The following is a 26,066-nucleotide window of genomic DNA, read 5'->3' on the forward strand; positions in this document are numbered from 1 at the left end:
CTGCAATAGGCAACAAGCTTGAGATTGAAAGAAACAGATGAAAAAAGGTCTTAATTAAATTGTCTATCTCAGGGTATAATTGATTTCTGGACCAGATTTTTAAAGGCATCATATCCCAATGAACCTCAACAATGATAAGCTGTGTGTTCTATTAAAAACTGAAAAACAATACTAGGTGCAGGCAGAATTTTAAAGTATTGCTGTACTCATCAACCTCACTTTTCAAAAATGAAAGTCACAGCAAGTAAATGTCCAATTTTCATCAGTTTAAAACAAACTTAAATGATAACTGAATCCTTCTCCTAAAACAACTAATTTTTTCTGTTGCAAGTTGTAGTCTCAAGACTAATGAACAGGTAGTTTCATGTAGCAGCAGCAGGAGCAGGACCACAAAGTCATCTGTCTGAAGATTTCAGAGCGACAGAAACCCAAAGGAGATTGAGAGTGGAGCAGTGAACTGGTTCTCTTTCAAGCTTTCTGGGAGCCTGATGATCAAGGCGAAAACATTGTTGGACCTCCCTTCAAATAAATGGAAGTGGGGAGGAGGAGTCAAGAACAAGGTGGGATTATGGACAGAGAATGAAATTACATGACCATTGCAGGGGTTGCCTTTGCTTTTCTCCCGTTACCCTTTAATTGGCTGCTTGAAAGGAAGAGAGACCTACCCATCCTGACATGCATATTAACCCTTTTAGCTTGCCTCTCTCACCTGCTTAGGAGAAAGGGCAAATCCAAAGAGATGTCTGGCAACTACTATAGTTCTGCATGTGTGAGGGACAGGAGGGAGCTCAGTGGGCAGGGTAGCCTCACTGTCCACACACCTCCTGCCCCCCATTCACACCGGTCACACTTGTCCCAAAGCTCTCCATTTATTTTAGTGATTCTACAATGGTTTTTTTTCTCCCAGGCTACCAGATTTCTTTTATAGGCATAGGTGCTCTTTTGTCCAATCCCTATATGCCAAGGGTTCTCAACCTTTTTTTCCCCTGAGGCCTCAGCAACACGCTATAAAAACTCCATGGCCCACTTGTGCCCAAATGTAGCGTCACAGTTTTCTGCATATAAAAGCCAGGGCCAGCATTAAGGGGTAGCAAGCAGGGCAATTGTCTGGGGCTCCAGACCCCAAGGAAGCTACATTGCTCAGGCTTCGGCTGCAGCCCCAGGGGTTTCAGTCCCATGCAGTGGGATGTCTATCCTGGCCCAGCGAGTCTAATGCTGGCCTTGCTTGGTGGAAATCTTCTCACGGCCCCCCGGGGGCTCCAGACTCCAGGGTGAGAACTACTGCCATATTCTATCTCAATGGTTTTCAACCGGGAAGGGGGGGCATAGAGTATATCTAAGGGGTCCAGGAAAGGCTGTCATTAACCACAGAACAGTGGGATGGAAGAGGCAATGGCAACAAAGCAAAGGAGAAAGCCATGCTGCCAGTTATTGGCAAAGAAGAAATTGGGATGAGTGAAGTTTAATGACTGTTCCTATGTGCCAGGAACTCCACAAAGCTGCCTAACATTTGATGAGGTTTCCTCTCACTTTTTTTTTTTTTTTTTAACTATACACACACACAGGAATGGGAGCATATAATATTAACATAATACCTACCTCTTGCATAGTGTTTTTCATCCACAGATCTCAAAGCATTTTATAAAGGAGGTCAGTAGCATTGTCCTCATTTTACAGATGGGGAACTGAGACACAGAGAGGGACGTGACCGCCCAAGGTGACCCAGCAAAGCAGTGGAAGAGCCAGGAACTGAACCCAGGTATCCTGAGAGCCAATCCTAGCCACTCAGCCATTATGAAAAATAGCACTACAATTTGTATGTTATTGTTCTTACTACTTCTACTGAAGCTCCTCAAACAAGCCCAAACATCTGGAAAATACATACTGTACTTACCTCCTTTAGATTATCTATTTCAGACTCTCTTCTTTTATTCACTGATGCCAGTTTCTTATTAAGTTGTAGTGCTTCCAGCACTTCAATGAAAAAAAATCAAATACATCCTCAAAACATGCCTTCAAATTAAAATTCCATGTGGTTATATACACTGTAATGTATACACGACTTCATTAACAAACTCTGTGAAAAAGGAGCTAAGGTTGCAAGTGTCTCAATTACTTAGTTTTACTGTAGTAATGCCTAAAATACTCAGTTAGGATCAGGCTGATTTATACTACCCTGGTACAGTTCAAACCTTTAGATTTTTACAAAGGGATAGCATTTTTGTAAGAAAAGTGTAATATTATTGTGGATATTAGCTGGATTTTACCTTCATTAATTTTCAACCTTAACATTTTAAACAATGATATTGTTTGTGCTTTTCTGTTACTTTTAATTATCACCAAAAGTTTAAATCACGTTATCTATAAGGTGAGGAGGAAGGCTGTACAGAAGTTATGAGACCCATCAAAATGGGGCTTCCCTTCCACAGATTTTAGCAAATCCATAGGATCTGTAGGGGCAATTATACCTATATGGAATATGGGAGGTAATGGACAGTAGAAAGGTAATAGAGGAGACATAAAATCTACTTCTATCTACATTGAAAACTGTGAGTGAAATCCTGGCCCTATTGAGGTCAATGAAAGTTCTGCCATTGACTTCAATGGAGCCAGAATTTCACTTTACAGGTGTTTAAAATACTACATGTCCCCCAGTCTCTGTATTTCTTAGTCTCCTCTATCCCTATCCATGCATCTTGATCTCCTATACTTTCTCTTCATCCCTTATTCCATGCTCTGCCCTTCATGTTTTCCCTTCATGCATTCTCTTTTTACCTCTCCAACTGCTCCCATTCCAAAATTGAGTAGCACAGGTCTGTGCCATCCAGTTCCTATTCCTTTTTAATTGTTTTCCCCAAAATTCCTAGAAATATTCTACTCGGGCATTTACAGCTTGTCAATTTCAGGTGGAATGTTTGAAAGTTGGGCTTACAATATAATCAGGCTTACAATAGCCTCAGTAACAATATTATGAGAGAGATTTTCAAATTAAATGTGCATTACAAAATGTAACACACTTCTTTAAATGTCCCAAGACAACTTTCCAATACATAAAATACAATAGGTGAAATTCTGTCCAACTGAAGTCTGTGAGAAAACTCCCATTGACTTCAGTGGAGCCAGGATTTCACCTTCATGGTTTTAAAGCCTGGTAGATTGAAACCAATAACAACAATAAATAAAGCCAGAGTTAAAATTGCTGGATCCCATTAGAAAGAGGGGCATCTCTACTATACAACTACACGAAGCACCAATTTTTAACTTCAACATTTTCAAAATCTACAAATTGTTTTCATAAACACTATTTTTAATCCCAGGAAATCAGTAGAAATTAGAGGTTTATTTAATGTATGGATTCCTGTGACTTTTCCATTGACTGTAGAGTCATATTCAGAATTTACAAGCGATTTACATGCTTAATATGGCTGTTATATACCACAGTATAAAATTAATTTTCTCTTCAGTAAGAGATACACTGTAGTTACCAAAGCAGTTTCTCCTCCCTTGGTTTTCACACCTCAACTGCTAGAAGAGGGCCTCATCCTCCCTGATTGAACTAACCTTGTTATTTCTAGCCTGCTTCTTGCTTGCATATATATACACCTGCCCCTGGATATTTCCACTACATGCATCCGACGAAGTGGGTATTCACCCACGAAAGCTCATGCTCCAATACGTCTGTTAGTCTATAAGGTGCCACAGGACTCTTTGCTGCTTTTACAGATCCGAACTAACACAGCTACCCCTGTGATACTTGACTGTAGTTACTATAGTGAATAGCTCATTTTCTTGTTGAACAGAAGCACTTGTATTGTGTTATATTTAATCTTTTCCAGCTGTTTACTTTGCAAATACTTTGCAAAATAAAATGTATACATATTCCAAATTATGTAAATACAGAAAGCTAATGTATTTTTCCACAAAAATTGCAAAAAAACATTTTCTGCATAGGACAAACAGTAAACAGGACTTTTCCATGATAAATAAAAAGAAAAAACAGCAATATTTTCTTTTGTTTTAAATATTAATCACAACTGTATTTCAAAAGACATGAGCATGAGGAATAACCCCAGTCATTAAAATGCCAAGAATGTTCACAGAACAGGCCACCAATTTACTCTTACCTAAATATAGAAAGCTAGCTAGTTTAAGGTTTAGAAAAAAATACTTAACTTCACTTAGACAAGCCTTTTTTGGCATATAATGCTTGGATTTTTCCCTTTCTCTTTTATAACTAATATTTATTTATATTCCATAGGTGTATTTACATATACAGACTGAATGTTGCATGCAGCCAAAAAGGATATACAAAACACTAAAAATACATATCCAAGTCAGGGTTGTGTACATGAAAAGGTGTGGTCACATATAAATTCATGATTTATGCATATAACGGGGGGTTTTCTACACAAGTTCTGTGGGTGGAAAATTGCACATACTTTTAAATATTTGAGCTATAGGTTTTAATTTTAGTATTATTTTATGGAAGAAAATCATATTTGGTACAAAACTATTATACATAAGTGAGCACACAGATACTTGGTGCAATTTTGTCATATACCAACAGATTCACAAATAGCTTTGTAGAATTTAAGCACAGAGATGGGAATGAGTTTTTGGTACAGACTTGTTATACTTGAGTAGCTATTTATGCAGAATTTTTTTTAAAAAAAGTGCTAGATGATGATCATCTAGTTCTATTTATTTTTCCTGCTTTATTTTCTATTTCTGTACCTATTTAATTTAAAACAATATGAATCAGAGTTGGAGACTGTTAGCTGAAATTGTTGATGGCTGGAAGGTGACAGCAAACTCCTCATCCCCCCAAGAAGGGAAAAGAGTAGTCTGGCTTCCCAATTATACTAAGGGATAGATTCTATGAGGTGCTGATGAGATTTCCTGAAAGGTGCTGAATGACTTCAACTCTCAGGGTGGAATTTGGCCCCACTGAAATCAAAGGCAAAACCCTCACTGATTCCAGTGAGGCCTGGCTTTCACCCTCAGTAATGTCAATCACAGGTAAGGGCACTCAGCACTCTGCAAGATAATTCAGCTCTTTGCAGGACTGAAGTCTATGGTCTTTGCTCACTGGGACACAGGAAGCACCCATGAAACAGATAACTAGAGGCAGTGGATATAGGTACAGGGTTCAGAAATTCTTCTTCCTCCTTTCCATCACAGAAACTCATCAGTTCCACCTGAGTAGGGTCCGCTAATGCCATGGAGAAGACAGGATTAACCTCTAAATGTGAAAATACTCATTAAAGGAAAAAAACACTACAAAAATAACTACTGTAGGACTACATTTAAGAAAGATTTACCATTTTGCTCTAATTTCTCATGAGCCCCTTTTATCATTCCAAATTGACATGTGATAGTAGCATAGCATTTCTCAACTTCATTCAGTTTCTTATGATGTTCCTCCTTTGCCATTATGTGCAATTGTAGCTTTTGATCCTGTTGAAAACAGGAATCAAGAATTAGTTTAATGAGCAATTCTAGCAATTATAAATGAGCTCAAACTTTCAACTATTATCAGACTGATAAATCAAAGCATTATACTCAACCAACAATATTCTGAATCAAATGGAACTGCAAAGAAATTTAAAGAAGAATATAATTTAATTATCTAAACAAAATAATTGCAATATATTATTTGCTAAAAACAAAAGCTCACCATTTACTACTAAACAGTAGGTAGGGATTTTAAAAAAGTTTCTGTATTCTAAAGGAAGCATCTAAAATGTAGATCATTTCTCAAAAACAAAAGTTAGGCTCTAACAGGTTAAAAATATTGGTACACAAATGCAAATCAGTATCAGATTCATGGACAATTATGGAATAAAGTCATTCATAGGGGAAGTTTCTTCCTAACCACTTCCAATCAATGGTTGTTTTATGCCCTGAAAGATGAGAGTTTACATCCCTTACACATTTTTAACTCAAATAATCTAACTGTGGATTTTCTAATTACCCATGTGATTTTATTTGTTTTAATCCTACTAAACACTTGAATGAGTGATATCTTGTGTCAATGAATTCCACAGGTTAATTGTTGTGTCAAATACATTTCCTTTTATCAGTGTTATGTCTATTGTTTTTTTGGTTATTATGTTATAGGAAAGGGTAAATAGGAGTTCAGGATTTGCCTTTTATATACCATTCATATGAGAGAAAAAGAGAGCTCACTTATTCATTTCCTTACAGTAATAACCTTTTCAGTCAACTTTCATATGAAAGTCTTTCCAGTGCTCTAATAATTTTCATCTTTTTTTAAACGAAACAAAGTGAGTGAGGTAATCCTTTATTGGATAAACTTCTGTTTGTAAACAAGACAAGCTTTCGAGCTATACAGAGCTCTTCTTCAGGTCTGGGAAAAGTACTCAGCATGTCACAGACAAATACAAGGTGGAAAAGATTGTTTGCATAAATAGTTACACTGAATATAAGCTTCACAACTTTGCTAGACGATAAAAATCATGGTCTTAGTAATGAAACTGGATTTATGGCTTATTACAACATTTGTAACTCACTAGCTCCTTCCTCACCTCACACACACCTTTTAGTCCTATGGCTGCGGAGGTGTTAACAGCCCATTTTATCTTGAACGGTCTCTTATAACACTACGTGTTAACTACTTATGCTAAACAATCTGGTCCACCTCGTATTTAGCTGTGACATTTAGCTAAGAGCTCTGAGTAGCTCAAAAGCTTTACTCTTTCACCAACAGAAGTCGGTACAATAAAAGATATTACCTCACCCACCTTGCCTTTCTAATATCCTGGAACCAACACAGCTACAACACTGAAAACATCTTTTTTTCTGTGACATGGTGGCTAGAAATGAACAGTATTCCAGGTGACATCAATGCAGTTGTAAAACTACTTTTTATCCCGTTCATTACTTTAGGTTTGAGTCTCTTTTCTGGTTTGTTTTGTTGTGGTTTTGGTTTTTCTGTTGTTTTTTGTTAGGTTATTTTTTTTAAAAAAAAATTAAGTGTGCTAAATTTTCCTTTAATTTCATTTAAAAATACAGAGGCAAACTCATCCCTGCGTAATTCCATTGATTTACTTGGACATACATTGCATTTGTTAAGCTGCTAGCGAATAAAACAGAAATCAAACAGTTTGGGCCAAATTCATTCCTGTATGTAACTTCAATGGAGCTACATAGGGATGAATTTGGCCCAACTTGCCTGACTTCTGTGGTGCTCCCTTCTTGTGGGCTAACAAATGCAATATATGTCCAAGCATCAGAAGGTAATAAAATTTGATGGTAATCAAAAGAAATGGCCAGTATAAGACTAGCAAAATAGGATATATAGAATACAAATTTTTCATGTTGTATAAAATAATAAAATTAAACACAATACAGCAAATTGAAAGTTGTAATGGAAGCACAGATAAAGAAACAGCAACAACTTATACAATCACTTCCAGCTATTCAGCCTATGAATTTTCATATAATTCTTCTCTCTTTTCCAACCCTTTACTTATGTTAGCACAGAAAAAACATCCAAATAACTGCATTTAAGTAATGCTAGGGATGTGAATGAAACCAACAAAAATAAGAAAAGAAAGTTAATGATGACACTTGATTATTACCTTTTCTTCTGACAGTAGTTCAGGCATGTTTATTCTATTAGAGACTTACACATGAAGTGCACATTTTTCTTCTGCGCCAAGCAGATGGTGGTAGAATGATCCAAACCTAAGCTGACTGCCCTCTAAGGTAGGCATTCCTTGCTGATAAAGCATGATTGAGGGAAATAGTTGGATTAGGTAATATGCCATCTCAGCTACGCCAAGGTGTTTTGAAAGAAGTATACCACAGACTAAGGCTTCAGTGCCAGACACACTGTATTGAGCCATAACTAGAACATGGCAAATCAGTCCCAGGAATGGAACCACTTGTGGCCTGTCCAGGAACACCCATAGTGTTTTTCCATAGCATCAGACAGCTCATAAATTTCAGTAATGGTGGAGTTACACACACCCATGAGGGACTTCCTCTCAAGGTTTAGGTTTGGGTCATATGATTCAGTTACATATTCAATAAATCTATGACCTATATAACCACCAGATAACTTCCTAGTCTTTGTTTCTTTATTTGTGGCCTGGCATTAAGTAATCCATGCTTATCTTTTCTTCTTGCCTCTAGCTCTTGTGCTCTGAAGTAGCCAGGCACAGCATGATAAGCTAAGAGCCATGTCAATTTAAATTGAATTTCTTTTCTGTTATCTCTGTGTGTCAAAACCTTAAGTAGACCTATATATAAATTTATACATGAGTATGTTCTCCTCCCGATGCAGGTAATTTCCATTACTCTTAAAGGTTTGATTAATTTTCATATTAATGAGATACAATGTAGGGAAAATTGACCCTATAGTGCAGGAATTATTTTTAAACCCCTGGCTTACTTTAGCAATAATGCATTACAATACATGCCTCATATTTAAAATATTACATAACCGTGTGTGTATTAAGAATCTCAAGCTTTGAAAATATCATGCTTTGAAGAATTACAGCAAAATCTGCACGAAGTTTCTCCCCATCTTCTGTTTCCCCCCAGCCCCCAAGATCTGCAAATTTTTTAATTTTGTTTTTTAACTTGGCAATATTTTATCTTACTGTTTTGCCACCTTCTTTCCTCATGATAGGTCAACATGCCAGTCCCCTTATATCCTTCTCACTGGGGAAATGGGATGTCATTGCCTTCACATATTCTGCACAGATGTTCTGCTAGGAAGAACGTGCTGATTTGCTATTTTCCCATGCTCTTGCCAAGGGAGAAAGAGACTGGCCTGCTGTCCCTCAAAGGCTGGCCCAAAGATGACTTCTGGTGGAAAAGCCACACTCCTGGCTTCATTCCCAGTAAAGGTAAGTGGTTTGCCACTTCCCTAACATCCTTCCCGACAGGGATGTAAAACAGTCTTCCACTCAGATCCTAACATCCCTCCCCTAAAATAATTCTTGGAAACAAAATAGAGGATATCTGGAAAGAGTCTGTTGGAGAGAGAGGGTTTGATCCTGGAGGTTTCACAGAAGTCTGTTCTTATTAGAGTGGGAAGCCATGGAATCTTACTTCTCCGTCCTACAGTCTGATATTCCATGTGGAAGGATAACTACAGTGCCCTTCCCCTGAAATAAAGATAAGCTGGGATGGAGAGTCGAATTGGTTGTGGCCATGTAGTTTGCTGAAATAGAGTGATTTCTTGGTGGAATTAGTCTAGGGAAATAGCTCAGGGCCAGGTAGCTTGCTAGGGGGAAGACACAAATGAAGTGCTTACATCTGAGGAATATGCTGGAAATGGGACACTAGTAGTCAGATATATGCTGTGTGGTAATTGGGAACTGAGAGTACCAAGGAGATAGAGATGTTATTACTGCAAGAGACTTGAGGCAAGATGAAGTGGATATTATGCGGAGAGAGCTATCAAAATCTGTAAATCAAAGCAGAAAAATTTGGCTCATACAATAGTTCCTTCAAATTTTTTTTCTCCCTAAAGTCAATCTTTTAAAATAAAATTAATGCAGTCCAGAACAAGTTTTATTGTTTTTCAGTCATGAACAGTTGTGGATGAATTCCTAAAAATGTTGAGACTGCCAAGATAAAAAATCTTATTCATATAAAAATTCCTTATGTGTGTCCTAATATTTTAGATTATTAAAAATGAAACAGTTTATAAAAAATAATTTATTTTTCACAAATTAGAGTGTTTACTGTTTTCATAATGCTCAACTTAGAGAGAGTGAAACTAGACTGATTACTTTATATATAATATTCCTCCTTGGTTTTCATGCATAGCAACATGTTTCAGATACTATAGGGAAAAGTTTGAGAGGGGGAAAAACCTAAAAGTCTTAGCCCAGATCCTCAATTATAATTGAGGATAACGCAGTGCAGGCCAGGGAGGAAGCACAAGGATGATAAAAAGCTCACCTTCAGTCTATTCTGTGCCAATCCAGCATCAGAACACAATAAATTACATTAACTGCCGAGGGACTGATAATGGCTGCTAAAGATCAGCAAGGTTAAGGGGAAGACATGGCTGTGACCTCTTTCCTCTATGTCAGCTACAGGGAGAAGGCATGGCACAGGAGACACCTTTCACCCAGCCTACACTATCATTCCCAATACTGTCTTCATCGTCCCACGGACTAGAATCCACAGGTATAAAAACTAGGATACTGCACTGGGGAATCGGGGCCCTTGTTTTCATTGAAACAGGAGGGAATGAAAAAGGATGACATTAAAATTTTCTATTAATATTTAAAAAGTTTTCTAAAATCTTTTTCAAATACAGAAACAAAAATTTTGCCCTGTTGGTTAAAAATTCCAATGTAATTTATACGACAGTATCATAAATGGATAACAACCCACAGTAACCCTGATTCCCACACCGAGCTTGATTGCATAACGTGATTACGTATGGTCTGCACAGAATGTGTGAAGATTGTAGTTTTACATGTTAAAAGAGTGCACAGGCCCAAGATGGCACATCCAGTCCCCAGCAGAAGCAAATATTGCTATCCTGGCTGGCAGGTTTTCTAAGGTACAGAATATGAACTAGGCTTCTTCTGCTAATTTTCAATGCACTAGCCAGTGCAGAATTTGACCCTTCTTTAACAGAATTATAAAGAAGGAAATAATCTGGCATATAAATGAGCATCAAAAAACTAATAACTTGGAATTTCTAAGAACTCTTTGTTTATCTATTTTCTACATGACAATCTCAAAGTCCCTAGACTAGCCACTATCGCTCACAATAGCTACAAATCTATTATCTTTATTCTCTCAGAATCTCTGGATTTCAACAGGACTGCTCAAGGAGTAAAGCTGTCAGAACTTGATCCAATCTAAAATGCATTATTGCATTGCTACACAAATAACTAGATAATGGAGCTTCTATCTACCTCCTTATCTGGCCCCTTTCGTAGATTCTGAGCACCTATTATGAATAGAGCTAAGAAAATATGAATTACAGAAAGTAGGGACATGTCCAAAAAAAGGGGTTTCTCACAAGTTTTCCCACATATTTCTAGGAAATTACTACAAGTACCTATTTATTCATCCAGGTTCTTACAGTGTATCAGTACTGTAGTGTTTGAGTGTTTCCAAGGCATCTGAAGATAATTTTTTAATGATTATGAGTCTCTCTCTCACACACACACACACACACACACACACACACACACACACACACACACCATAAAGTACAGTGATATATAAATAAGTAACATTTCATTAGAAGGCGTAAATACACCTCTAGTTTGCAGACAAAAAGTGTTGTAATTTAAATATTATTCTCTTTCATATGGAAGAAGGAACATGGCAGCTCAGTAAAAGACAGTATTTGAAGGGATATAAATATAACTTCAATAATTTTGTATATTAACATTTTTCAGATTACAAGTACTTGTTTAACAACAAATGCAAGTTAAAAGTGAAATAAGACAAAACACATTTTATGTTGCCTTTGATCTTTTAACTTGTAGCCTTATCTCCCAGGTCAAAGGACACATTATTCAATTTCACCACATTTTATGTAAAACCACTGTAGCGTTGAAGATGACTTTCAGTACAAATGTCATGGTACTTAAAGCTAAACTGGACTCTAGTTTTTGAGCTTCTTAATTAAAATCACAGTTTATAATGGTCTGACAATATTATCTTTATTCTTTCCAGTTGAGCAGCAACAGAATTTTCACAGCTTCTATTCAATCAAGCTTAGGAATGTTTCTGCAGCTCGCTCTTTCACTTCCCAAAACACACAATAGGATTCAGAGTGACTAAACTGTCACTCTATATTCAATGTCTGAGGGAGTAAGTTGTCTCTCTTATTTTTGTCTTCTTGGATCAAATATAAAATCTACTGGGGAATTAATATTAAAAATAACTCTACCCCCCCCATGTCATCCTTTTTGCTAATGTATTAACTTTTAGACATATCATTGTCCCTGACTATCTCATCCTAATGCAGCCAACTCCAGGCCATGCCTTATACTTTTAAGGATAATGTAATATTGTTGTTCTTTTTATGTTCTGTAAAAAGAATCTTTACTGGCTCTAATAAGCAAAAGTTAAACTACGTATGCACTACAAACTAAGGAATATTTCAGTTTTAGAAAAAAATATTCCAAATATTAAATTAAAGGTTTTTATAAACAATTCTGAAATTGTCAGAATATAGTAAAAAGGAGAGAAAAACTGAAGTATTTTACATATAACAAGATTATGTGACCTCTTTCTTTTAGCTAGGTCTAAACAAATAGTTACTTTTCATAGCTTATTTCTAAAATTCGGTCAGTATTTTCATTACAACCCTCCCAGTCTGTCATCATTTTGTCATTGTAAAAATTCTTGGCCTCTTTCTTCTATAGTCATCTACAGTTTTTGTAGTTTCTTACCATTTCATTCAATTTCTTCTGTAAAGTGTATTTTGAAATCTGTAAAAACACAAAAAAGCTACACAGTTAATGTTACAATATCATTTTTCTTTACCAATCTTTACTGAAGAAGGCATACATATTAAATATTTCATTTATATTTTCAATGTGTATTGAAGATGTTGTTCATCCCAATGAAGTAATACCCTTTTTTGGTTCATTTACTGTAATGGTTCTTTTATTGTAAGACTAAATTATAACATTGCACTTATTTAAATATCTAAAGAATGCAAAAGAAATCAGTGAAATTCTAATGCAAACAAATTAATGTAAAAGAGCATACATTTGTATTATGACATACATATTATTTTAATAATGTTTAACATAATATAAATCAACACAATATTTTATTAGTACATTTTAAAATATATTTACAAGAATTAAAGACCAGGTTTGATGACCAAATGTGAAAATGTCAACTACTGGTGCCTGTGAAACTTTTTCATGGTTTGCAATTACTTAAATATACTTGTTTTACAGCATATTTTATTATAAATAAGTTAGATCTCAGTCTAATTTTCAACTAAGGCAATGATGAAATTCCTATTGACTTCAAAAGGAGTAGGAGAAAATCTTTATGTATTAAATTAAAATGAGGGGATCCAAGTTTAAGTTCTATACACCAAAGTTTATTCATAAGTTAACAGATGGTAGGAGTGCTAAAAAGTGATATACATTTCTCCCTCATCATCAGCATAGACTTTGGAGGGAGCTATAACCAACCTTCACTAGAGGGAAGATCACCTTCATGTAGGGCCTTTGCAAGAAACAAGGGAGAAAGAAGAAGTAGAAATTGGAGTAATATCTGAGTCTTAGAGGAACTTAGAACCTGTCCTCTACTCAGAACAAATATATAAATAGCTATTATAAATGCCTGAAAAATAAAGACATTTTAGTATAACTCTTGTTTCTTATTAATGAAAAATTCCCATTTGAAGTCAATATAATACTTTCCACTCCAGTAATATCCACTGCAGAGTACCAGTGTCAACGAGATTCTTGAGTCAAGTAATCCCTGAGTAAGAATAGAAACATTTGATCCCTTATCTTTTATCTCATAGAATATACAAATATTAGTGATATTTTAATACCTTTAACTATAGCATTATTATACTGCCAGCACATATTAGTATCATTTGCAGAAGTGATCAAATGTTTAGATGTATAGCCACTGTCCTGGACCTTTGAATATATGAATGTACAATCCTAAAAATTAAATACTATTTTTGGATATACAAAAACTTTGCAATAGTGTGAGATTTACCAACTACCTGTGGACTTTAGACCTTGAAGATCTTAGATCTCAAAGATTACCATCCATACAAAAATAACTAGAACTTTAGTTGCAATTCTTGAATCTTGTACACTTTAATCCATCAACACTGGTAAGCATACACAGAGGCATTCACTAGTATTTCAGTTGTTAAGAGATTGACATTGTTTCAATTTTTAATTCATATTATGAGAGATTTATCACTTGAATATAAAGACTTGCTTTGCACTAAAATTTTGTATTCAAGTTTCAGTTCAGCTAATAGTGTCCTAGCTAAAGTACTAATAAGACACCTATCCCCTTGATATCAATGAACCCAGACCAGCATGTGAACGATCAGTGTTAAAATTTACAATATCTCCATCTGGTAATGTTGTAATGGAAATGAGTTCGCCCCATTGGGAAAGAAGTACCTAATTTCATTCAACAACAATACTCATAGCCAATTAAGATTGCCATCATGGGCACAGTTATGGTGGCTGGCCACAACATAGAGTCTCAAGTGAAGATTGCAAATAAGAGGTGACCCTCAAGTACAATCAGGGATACAAAAAAGATGACTAAAGAAAAAATATAATAACTAAGAGTCTTGTTTATGTAGATCCTGTGCAAAAATGTGTTTTACTGAGAAGGAAGCCTAGAGAACAATGAATCAATTTAAGGTGGAATTCTGACAATTTAAGAAAGTGATTTGAAAACTAAGAGTGCAATCTTGAGCAGAAATTTTATCTTAAAGAAAAGAATGCAGACCTATAGTATTTAAGAATTCATACTGAGGATCCCACAGCTGAGTTTGGAAACTCCTCCATTCTTTCCCTTTTTCCTCCTGCTTTGTCTCTTTGCCCTATATTTCCCTGACCCTCTGCTTTATCCACCCTATTCCTTCCCCCCCACACACTCCCCAGCTCTCTCTTTCATTCTCCATCATCCTCCCACACTGCACTCTATCTTCCTGTCTTTCTCCTCTCTTTCTTTAATTCCTGAATCTGCTTATGGGCAGCTGAGGCTGCTCTAACTCATGCCAGGGGCTGAAATGGGTACAACTCAGGGCAACAAAAAGGTGGCTTACAGACACTGGTGTGACCTCTTGCTCCCTTAAGCCCTGCACACTATAGAACTTGCCAAATGCAGAGATTGAACCTTACATGCACTGTTATATGTAGGTATAATAGACTGGGTTAAGGAGGTTAAACCGCAACTATGAATATACTTGCATTGATAAATTTAAATCAAATTCTTAACATCCTGTGAAATATTTTTTATTTCAGTTTATCTTACTTAAGGAAAGCCAGGAGAACCATTATTACACTAGCTATCCATGTATCATGGTCAATAGACCATGAGCTACACTATACACCACCTGTTCTATGTCATGGTTTGAACAAGAAAAACAAAATCCTCACAAGCTTTACACAGAAGGTTAGCCATGTGGAGGAAAAGACAGTTACTCACCTTTGTAACTGTTGTTCTTCGAGATGTGTTGCTCATATCCATTCCAGTTAGGTGTGTGCGCCGCGCGTGCACATTCGTCGGAAAACTTTTACCCTAGCAACTCAGTGGGCCAGCAGGTCGCCCCTAGAGTGGCGCCGTCATGGTGCTCGATATATACCCCTGCCGGCCCGCCCGCTCCTCAGTTCCTTCTTGCCGGCTACTCCGACAGTGGGGAAGGAGGGCGGGTGTGGAATGGATATGAGCAACACATCTCGAAGAACAACAGTTACAAAGGTGAGTAACCATCTTTTCTTCTTCGAGTGATTGCTCATATCCATTCCAGTTAGGTGAATCCCAAGCCTTACGTAGGCGGTGGGGTCGGAGTGAAATGTGGCAGAATGAAAACTGCTGAGCCAGAGGCTACAGCATCTCTTGACTGTTGAACCAGGGCATACTGCGAAGCAAAGATATGGACCGAGGACCAATGGAGCTGCGCGACAGATCTCGTGGGTAGGAACACGAGCCAGCAAGGCGGCAGATGAAGCCTGAGCCCTGGTAGAATGCACGGTGATGTGGCTTGGGGAAATATGAGCCAAATCATAACAAGTGCGGATGTACGCCATCACCCAAGATGAGATCCTCTGAGAGGAAAACAAGCAAGACCTCCCTTTGGTCTGCTACCGTGACAGAGCTGGGGCACCTTACGAAATGGTTCTGTCAGCGCAATATAAATGCGAGCACTCCACAGATGTCCAGGGAGTGCAATGGGTGCGCCCATTGCGTTGAGCTGTGGGTAACATGAAAGGCCGAAACCACCTTAGGGAGGAAAGCCGGGTGCGGTCATAACTTCACCTTGTCTTTGTGAAACCTAGTGTACGGCGGAACCACCGTAAGAGCTCTGAGGTCGGAGACCCCTCTCGCCGATGTAACAGCTACGAGGAAAGTTGTCGTCCAAGACAGGTATAGCAGAGGGCCGGTCGCGAACGGCTCGAATGGGGGAGACATAAGTCTGGTTAAAACTAGGTTGAGGTCCCAGGTTGAGGATGGGCGGCGCACCCGAGGGTGCAAGCGCTCCAAGCCCTTGAGGGACCTCGAACCCATAGAGTGTGAGTACACGGAACATCCACCTTAGCCTGGCTGGAAGGTAGAGATGGCTGCCGAGTATACCCTCAGCGATGATACCGCCAGGTCCTGCCGCTGAAGGCCAGAGGCAGGCCAAATAGAGAGGATTGAGACCTCAGTAGGAGCAAGATCGAGCGTATTGCAGCTGTAGAAGAAACGCTTCCACTCTGCCCGGTACGCTGACCAGGTGGAAGGCTTTCTGTCACCCCGGCTCAGTTACGCAGCAGCCATACCGTGAGGCGAAGAGGCTGCAGGTCCGGGTGACGAAGCCTGTCGTTGCCCTGAGTGATGAGGTCTGGGTGGGGTGGCAGGGTAATTGGGTCGGATATTGACAGGCCGAGCAACGTGGTATATCAGTGCTGCCTGGACCACTCTGGAGTGATCATGATGATGCGCGCTCTGCCCCTGTGGAGTTTGAGCAGGACCTAATGAACCAGTGGGAACAGTGGGAAGGCATAAAGGAGTTGGCCTTTCCACGGCATCAGGAATGCGTCCAAGATCGATCCCGAGGAGAGACCTTGGAAGGAGCAGAACATCTGGCATTTTCTGCTCTCGCGGTGAGCGAACAGGTCTATGTGAGGAAACATCTCCACTTCTGGAAAGCAGAACGCCTCACATGGGGCAGAGTGATCACTCGTAAGACAGGAAAGACCTGCTGAGTCAAAGCGCCAAGACGTTCCGAACGCCTGGGAGAAAGGACATCACCAGCTCCATTGAGTGGGCCAAGCAAAAGTCCCAGAAATGGATGGCCTCCTGACAAAAGGGGGGAGGACCATGTCCCTCCCTGGTTATTTATGAAGCACATGGCCATTGTGTTGGCTGTAAACACCGAGATACCACGGCCTTGTAGCTGCCGCTGGAACCCCTGGCACGCCAGGCGGACTACTCTCATTTTTGGGGCATTGATGTGGAATGCCAGCTCCCGAGAAGACCAAAGGCCTTAAGCTCGGAGGTGACCATGAGCACTCGAGCAGAGAGATGACGCGTCCGTCGTCAGGGGCAGTGAGGGCTGGGGCGGATGGAACCGCATCCCTGCCCACACCAGGGAGGGAGTTAGCCACCACTCTAGGGAGCCTAAGGTGCTCGAGGGAACGGTGACTACCATGACCATTGGCTCCCTGTCCGGGTGGTACGCCAAGGTGAGCCGGACTTGGGGAGGATGGAGGCGGAACTTGGCGTGTTTGGTTACAAACTTGCGGGCAGCCATGGACCCAGGAGACTGAGACAAGTACGAGCCGAGGTCGTTGGGAAAGCCTGCAGACCTCGGATGATTGTTGCCATCGCCTAAAACTGCAGTTGTGATAAGCAGGCTCCGGCTAGGTAGGAGACCAGGATAGCCCCTAGGAAGTCCAACCTCTGCATGGGAACCAGAGTGGATTGCTCTATAGTCATCATCAGGCCTAGACCTGTGAATAAGACCGTGACGATGCCCACGTGCTGAGTGGTTTGTGTCTCGGAGCCTCCTCGGATAAGCGAATCGTCCAGATACGGAAAAACGCATATCCGACATCAGCTAAGGTAGGCGGCGACTATGGCCGTAAACCAGAAGTACTGACGGTTGGCTAGAAAGCGGAGGTATCTCCTGTGCGGAGGGAAGATGGCGTTGCGAAAGTACGCGTCCTTCATATCAAGGGCGGCATAGTAGCCCCCAGGAGGCAAGGATGGAATAATGGTTCCCAGGGATACCATGCAGAACTTCAACCTTATCCTAAACCGGTTGAGTCCGTGCAGGACTAGGAAGGTCTGAGACCTCCGTTCGAGTGGGGGACTAGGGCATAACGGGAGTAAACGCCCTTGCCCCTTTCGTCAGTCGGCGTCTGCACCTCTTGTACGAGGAATTGCTCGTGAGAGGGGTCCCTGAAGGAGGACAGGGCTGGAACAAATTAGAGGTGGTACCTATGCTCCACCGTGCGCAGGACCCAGCGATCTGAAATTAACTGGGGCCACGCCAGGAGAAAGCGGGATTGGGATCCCGGCCTGTGACTGGTACACCGCCCTCAGGCGCACCTTGGAAGGTTCGTCTTTGGTCCCAGTGGTAATTGCGAGGGACCTTGACCTTGGCTCTTTAGGGGTCCTGATGTTCGTCTGCGACCACCTTGGCCTCGCCGTTTGCCAAAGTCCTGTCTCTGGCTAGGCACAGAGTATGGCGGCTGGGGACAGAAAGGCCTGTGTTTGGTCGCTGGCATATGCATGCTAAGAGTGCATTAGGACCCTATTGTCCATCAGGCTTCGCAGCCTGGGGCTGTCTTTGCCGCGAAGAGGCCTTTACCAACAAAGGGTAAATCCTGAATGGCATACTGCGGCTCTAGCCGGAGGTTTGAAACCTGAAGCCATGAGATGCACCTCATGGCGACACCAAAGGCCAGAGTCCTGGCTGCTGAGTCTGCTGCGTCCAACGAGGCCTGGAGGGACGCTCTGGGTACCTTTTTCCCCCGTCCTCCAAGACGGCAGCGAACTCTTGGCGGGAGTTGTGAGGGAGAAACTCCATAAACTAAACTACCTTCACCCAGGTGCTATAATTATAGAAGCTAAGCAAGGCTTGTTGCTTTGCTACCCAGAGCTGCAGAGCCTCTGCAGAGTACACCTGGCGGCCAAGCAGGTTCATTCGCCAAGCCTCCTTCGGTTTCGGGGCTGGCGCCCGCTGGCCATGCCAACGTATCAGAATCGTGGTCCTGAGCATAAGATCTGCGCATGTGGGATGACACGGATGCGTGTCTGGATGGCCATGGAGGTACTAAAAGAAGGCACGGGCAGAGTCTCTGACTCTATCGGACCTTGCCCAACTCGGCACCGGGGACTGGCAGCGGGAGGCGTACCGGTACCTGGAACGAGATCCAGACCTGCAACCAGAACGGTGCCGGGAGGTCGACCGAGATCTCAAGGCTCGGGGAGAGGCTACAGGAGTCAAGGTACCTGTCGCGGTGCCAGGAGTCGGAACGGTGCCGATAGTGGGTCGGCGAACGGGATACCGACCGGTGCGGCGAGTGCGACCAGTACCGATGAGGAAAACAGCACTGGGACTGCAAGTGGTGTCGGGTGTGTCGACGGGACCTGGAGTGTCTGCAGGACCGTGATCATGAACGGTGCCGCTCTGCTGTGCTGACAGAGGACGGTCATATGAAGAGACTGTATTACCCGCACCAGCGGTGCCGGCGTCAGGCAGCATCGACTCTGTCCTGGCAATGAGATCCCTCACCATTGGTAATGTCTCCGGCGTGGAGGGAACAGCAGGTTCAACCACAGTGCATACTGGGGAGCTGTCAGGCATCGGATTCGACAGCTCTCGTGGGACCGGGATCGACGGTACCGAGGTCGTCAGAGCTTCGGTAGGTGTCGGTGCCGGGCGATCCAACCTAGACGAGCTCTCTGGCTGCGGTGCCGTCGGCACGGAAGCAGCAGGAGCAATAAGCTCAACCACGGCGCGTGCCGGGGAGCCATCAGGCACCGGATTCGACGGCCCTTGTGGGACTGGAATCGACGGTGCCGACGTTGTCGGTGCCTCAGAGGTGTCGGTGCCGGGCGATCCGACTTAGACGAGCTCTCTGGCTGCGGTGCCGTTGGCACGGAAGCAGCAGGAGCAATAAGCTCAACCACGGTGCGTGCCGGGGAGCTGTCAGGCACCGGATTCGACGGCCCTTGTGGGGCCAGGATCGATGGTGCCGATGTCGTCGGTGCCTCAGCAGGTGTCAGTGCCGGGCGATCCGACTTAGACGAGCTCTCTGGCTGCGGTGCCGTCGGCACGGAAGCAGCAGGAGCAGTAAGCTCAACCACGGCGCGTGCCAGGGAGCCGTCAGGCACCGGATTCTACGGCCCTTGTGGGACCGGGATCGACGGTGCTGACGTCATCGGTGCCTCAGCAGGTGTCGGTGCCGGGCGATCCGACTTAGACGAGCTCTCTGGCTGCGGTGCCGTTGGCACAGAAGCAGTGGGAGCAGTAAGCTCTACCACGGCACGTGCCGGGGAGCTGTCAGGCACTGGATTCAATGGCCCTGGGGGACTGGAATCGACGGTGCCGATGTCATCGGTGCCTCTGCAGGTGTCAGTGCCGGGCAATCCGACTTAGACGAGCTCTCTGGCTGCGATGCAGGTGGCACGGAAGCAGCAGGAGCAGGGGGCTCAACCACGGCGCGTGCCGGGGAGCCGTCAGGCACCAGCAGGAATTGTAGGCTTTCTCGATCTCGGAGGAAGGGAGCGGTGCCGAGTCGACTTCAGTGCTGGCGACGGCCGGTGCCGAAAGGCCTTGGCGGTACCGGCGGGGTCCGGTGCCGAGGAGGCGCTTCTGCCAGCCGCTTGATCATCGCTCGGCGCCAAAGGTGGAGGGGTAAGTGAAAGTCCCGCTCCTTTTTGTTCTCGGCTTAAAAGCCTTGCAAATGGGGCACTTAGCTGTCAAGTGTGATTCCCTGAGGCACTTCAAACAGGAGTCGTGTGGATCTCCCTTCGGCATCAGCTTCTGGCAAGCCGAGCCCATTTTAAAACCCGGTGAGCCGTGCATGGGCTCCGGCACCGGGTTCATGGAAGGGGCTACTTCCTGAACCCCGCTAACTATTACTAAACTAACTATGTTAGCAAAGAAAAAACGTATAACTATACAAATATATATATAAAAGGATTATAACTGCATAACTATATATGAGAACTATGAGTAGCTAGGGAAGTGGAGGTCAGCTAAGCTGCGCTCCACTGTTCCAACGACCGACACGGGCGGTAAGAAGGAATTGAAGAGTGGGCGGGCCAGCAGGGGTATATATCGAGCACCATGACGGCGCCACTCTAGGGGGCGACCTGCCGGCCCACTGAGTTGCTAGGGTAAAAGTTTTCCGACGAATGTGCACGCGCGGCGCACACACCTAACTGGAATGGATATGAGCAATCACTCGAAGAAGAATTTCTTTTACTTTTAAAATATTTTCAACATTAACCAGATGATTAAATATGTAGAGTATGACACCCAAAGATACCACTCTATGCAGTAAAGTTAAGAAGAACAGAATATGCAATACAATATCAATAACCTTAGATCCAATTACCCATTGCTAGAAATTCCAATATAAACAATTTAAAGTTCTTGAAAAACAGTAAGAAGTTAAGGTTTCAAATATGACCTTTTTGATAATACAAGAAATGCTACTTAAACATTAGGATGAACCATGAAAATACATACAATAATAAATTACTGTTTTCCCAATTATGGCAATTAAAAAAAAATCTCTCTACATCATTTAGATCAGTGGTTCTCAAATTATTTGATCAGGCACCCCTTCTTTGTGTCTGTAGTCACTTATGCTCTCCCCCAAAGTACATATATCACCATCCAGCTCTGAAGGCAGTACCATGCCAGCAACAACACAGAAGTAAGGGTGGCAATGTGAAAAGTGATAAATATCACTTTTCACAGCAGACTTAGTGCCCCATTGCCACTCTTATTTCTTTGCTGCTGCTGACATCCCAGGGCTGACAGCCAGACCCCCACCACCTCCAGGTGAGGGATCGTTGGGGGAAGGAAAGCCTGAGCTGGGCTGCCTCCTGGTGAGGGAATGGAGCTACCTCGGGCTGACAGCCAGAGCTCTTAAAAAAAAACAAAACAAAACAAAACAAAACAGCAAAGCACAAAGCTGGCCCCTCCCTTGACACATTCCCACGCCTCCCTTGAGAGGGCTGGCCCCATAGTTTGAAAATTGCTGATTTAGAGTAATTCTTCCTTCATCACATGCTTAAATGTGTTGCTGAATCAGAGCCAGATAGAGGGGGAGCAAGAACAATTATCAACTCAAACTAGAATTTTAGAATTTTCCTCCCCCCTTTAAGAGTTTATTGACAAGAATTCAATTATCTTTTTTCCCTCCAAAAGGATAGTATGCAATGAGACAGAATAAAGAAAGTATTTGGAATCTGATTTGGAGTTTCATTCAGATCCAGAGATTTGACCACATTTTAGATAATTGATTTTAGTTCAACAGAAATAATATAAACAATTTTTGAGGATAAATCACAACATCAGCTGAAACAATCTAGGCATCCAATAACACTATATATACTTGCAAATGTGAGACTCTTAAGAAAAGGAAAACCTAAAACTAAGACTCTGTCTACACTAACACTTTTGTTGGTAAAACTTTTGCCAGTCAGCAGTGTGAAAAAACAACTCCTTGACCGACATAAGTTTCATCAACCATAGCACCAGCGTGGACAGTGTTATGTCAGTGGGAGACACTTGTTGGGGGTGGTTTAATTATGCTGAAGGGAAAGCGCCCATTGACCTAGGACAGATACATGGGACATCTTTCAATGGTGCAGCTGTGCTGCTGTAAGGTCTATAGACATAGCCAAAGCCATAGTAACTAGCCAAGAAATCTGTGTGCCCAACCTTCAGTGTCATAATTCCATATACAAAAATAGCATGAGATGTTGTACTTATGATAAAGTTGGGCCATAATACCAAGAATCTGGGTGTCTATCCTTAAATAATACCATTTACCCATGCCAGCACTAGCCTGAATGTGTTAAACCCCTTACATGATAGGATGTTACGTGTGCATATATGGCAGCAGGGATCTACACAATATTACTGTCCAGAGGGATGTCAACAGTGTTCAAAGCTATGATGATGGCATATGAGTGCCAGCGTCACTATCTCAAGATTAATTTGCCAATATTAGTTCATGCCAACACTAGGGCAATGAATGCCCTTCCTAGTACCTTCTGATTTATAAGACAGGTGAGGAAATGAAGCTTATGTCATCTCTTCAATTTTTAAAAAATATATCCAATGTTCAATTTATTATGCTGACTCAGTAGTAATGGAAAGAGATTTTCAAAAGGTGAAAAACGAGAAGCAGCACTACCATCAATCTTTCAAAAATGTTATAATAAATTAATAGATTCATTCATAGGTTTCAAGGCCAGAAGGGACTATTGTGATAATCTACTCTGAATTCTGGTACAACACAAGCCACGGGACTTTCCCAAAATAATTCCGAGAGCAGATCTTTTATAAAAACATCCAATTGATTTAAAATTGGTCAGTGATGGAAAATCCACCATGGCTCTCGGTAAGTTGTTCCAATAGTTAATTATTCTTAGTGTTAAAAATGTATGCCTTATTTCCAGCCTGAATTTGTCTAGCTTCAATTTCCAACCATTGCATCATGTTATACCTTTCTTTGCTAGATTAAGGAGTCCATTATTAAATATTTGCTCCTCATGTAGGTACTTATAAACTATCATCAAGTCACCCCTTAACCTTCTCTTTGTTAACATAAATAGATTGAGTTCCCTGAGTCTATCACTGTTAGGCACATTTTCTAATCTTTTGGTTATTCTCATGATTCTTCTCTGAACCCTCTCCAATTAATAAAAATGTTAAATAGGCTAGGGCCAAGGATTGATCCCTGCAAGACCCTACTAGAAAGATACCCTTTTGATGATGATTCACCATTTACAATTACATTTTGAGAACTATCAGGTAGCCAGCTTTTAATCCATTTATTGTGTGCCATGTTAATGTTATATCATTCTAACTTTTTAATCAAAATGTCATGCAGTACCATGTGAAATGCCTTACAGAAGTCTAAGTAGAATACTCAAGGAGTTAATAGAGGAGGTATCTGAGCCTCTAGCTATTATCTTTGGGAAATCATGGGAGACGAGGGAGATTCCAGAAGACTTGGAAAAGGGCAAATATAGTGCCCACCTATAAAAAGGGAAATAAAAACAACCCAGGAAACTACAGACCAGTTAGTTTAACTTCTGTGCCAGGGAAGATAATGGAGCAAGTAATTAAAGAAATCATCTGCAAACACTTGGAAGGTGGTAAGGTGATAGGGAATAGCCAGCGTGGATTTGTAAAGAACAAATCATGTCAAACTAATCTGATAGCATTCTTTGATAGGATAACGAGCCTTGTGGATAAGGGAGAAGCAGTGGATGTGATATACCTAGACTTTAGTAAGGCATTTGATACGGTCTCGCATGATATTCTTATAGATAAACTAGGAAAGTACAATTTAGATGGGGCTACTATAAGGTGGTGCATAACTGGCTGGATAACCGTACTCAGAGAGTAGTTATTAATGGCTTCCAATCCTGCTGGAAAGGTATAACAAGTGGGGTTCCGCAGGGGTCTGTTTTGGGACCGGCTCTGTTCAATATCTTCATCAACGATTTAGATGTTGGCATAGAAAGTACGCTTATTAAGTTTGCAGTTGATACCAAACTGGGAGGGATTGCAACTGCTTTGGAGGACAGGGTCAAAATTCAAAATGATCTGGACAAATTGGAGAAATGGTCTGAGGTAAACAGGATGAAGTTCAATAAAGATAAATGCAAAGTGCCCCACTTAGGAAGGAACAATCAGTTTCACACATACAGAATGGGAAGAGACTGTCTAGGAAGGAGTATGGGAGAAAGAGATCTAGGGGTCATAGTGGACCACAAGCTTAATATGAGTCAACAGTGTGATACTGTTGCAAAAAAAGCAAACGTGATTCTGGGATGCATTAACAGGTGTGTTGTAAACAAGACACGAGAGGTCATTCTTCCGCTTTACTCTGCGCTGGTTAGGCCTCAACTGGAGTATTGTGTCCAGTTCTGGGCACCGCATTTCAAGAAAGATGTGGAGAAATTGGAGAGGGTCCAGAGAAGAGCAACAAGAATGATTAAAGGTCTTGAGAACCTGACCTATGAAGGAAGGCTGAAACAATTGGGTTTGTTTAGTTTGGAAAAGAGAAGACTGAGAGGGGACATGATAGCAGTTTTCAGGTATCTAAAAGGGTGTCACCAGGAGGAGGGAGAAAACTTGTTCACCTTAGCCTCCAATGATAGAACAAGAAGCAATGGGCTTAAACTGCAGCAAGGGAGATTTAGGTTGGACATTAGGAAAAAGTTTCTAACTGTCAGGGTAGTTAAACACTGGAATAGATTGCCTAGGGAAGTTGTGGAATCTCCATCTCTGGAGATATTTAAGAGTAGGTTAGATAAATGTCTATTAGGGATGGTCCTGCCATGAGGGCAGGGGACTGGATTCGATGACCTCTCGAGGTCCCTTCCAGTCCTAGAGTCTATGAGTCTATAAGTATCAATACTATTACTTTTATCAACCAAATTCGTAATCTCATAACAAAAAGGATTGACATTAATTATATTACTCTCCTTTAATTCTTTATTAAGTCCCATAAAAAGTGAGAGCAAGAGCCTGATGCTGGCAGTACTGGAGTTCAAGTCATATTGCAGCTGACTTGTAACATTCACTTTCAGAAATGTCAAAATCCCAGGCTTCACAGAAGGTATTCTAGCACAATTACAAGACAAATGCCACCAATCTTACTGAAAATTCTCCTTCCAGTTAATCAACAATTGCAGAGTGAGCATCTGAAGCATAGCTATCTTCTTACCCAGAGCAGAATAAATAACTAGTCTACTCAGCCAAAAGAAGGAAAATAATTAGGAGCTGACAAAACTTGAAATTTAGCGACACATTCCACTGTCAGTAATTCTCTCCTTCCTTAAACTAAACATTCTCCACTCCTACTCTCTAAGTCGACAATCTCAGAATGTATCTCATTTTCTTTGCCTTTAAGAATAATGCTATCACTAGCTAGCTTCTGATATAAATATTTTTTAAAAGCCTTATCTACCCTGGAGATTGCCCTCATTCCAGCCACTGTGCCCACTTTACCACTGTAGCTGCACCCATGCAATGCCCCATGTAGACAAAATAAAATGCTATAACTCACAACTTGAAATGTGTAGTTTGATCTGATTTCAAACAGTGGTAACCTCAATCAATGCAAATA

The 26,066-nt window shown here is 41.4% G+C and overlaps 1 protein-coding gene across 1 annotated transcript in view; it reads right to left on the reverse strand.

Moving 5' to 3' along the window:
• CCDC73 (coiled-coil domain containing 73) overlaps positions 1-13,199 on the reverse strand; it is a 62,509-nt gene extending 49,310 nt beyond the window's left edge. The window contains 4 exon segments of the mRNA XM_030562125.1: positions 1,895-1,974; positions 5,322-5,457; positions 12,411-12,449; positions 13,173-13,199. Coding sequence (XP_030417985.1) covers positions 1,895-1,974; positions 5,322-5,457; positions 12,411-12,449; positions 13,173-13,199 — 282 coding nt within the window.
• Between the last annotated feature and the right edge of the window lie 12,867 nt (positions 13,200-26,066).

This window comes from Gopherus evgoodei, chromosome 4, assembly GCF_007399415.2.
Source record: "Gopherus evgoodei ecotype Sinaloan lineage chromosome 4, rGopEvg1_v1.p, whole genome shotgun sequence".
Taxonomy (NCBI): domain Eukaryota; kingdom Metazoa; phylum Chordata; order Testudines; family Testudinidae; genus Gopherus; species Gopherus evgoodei.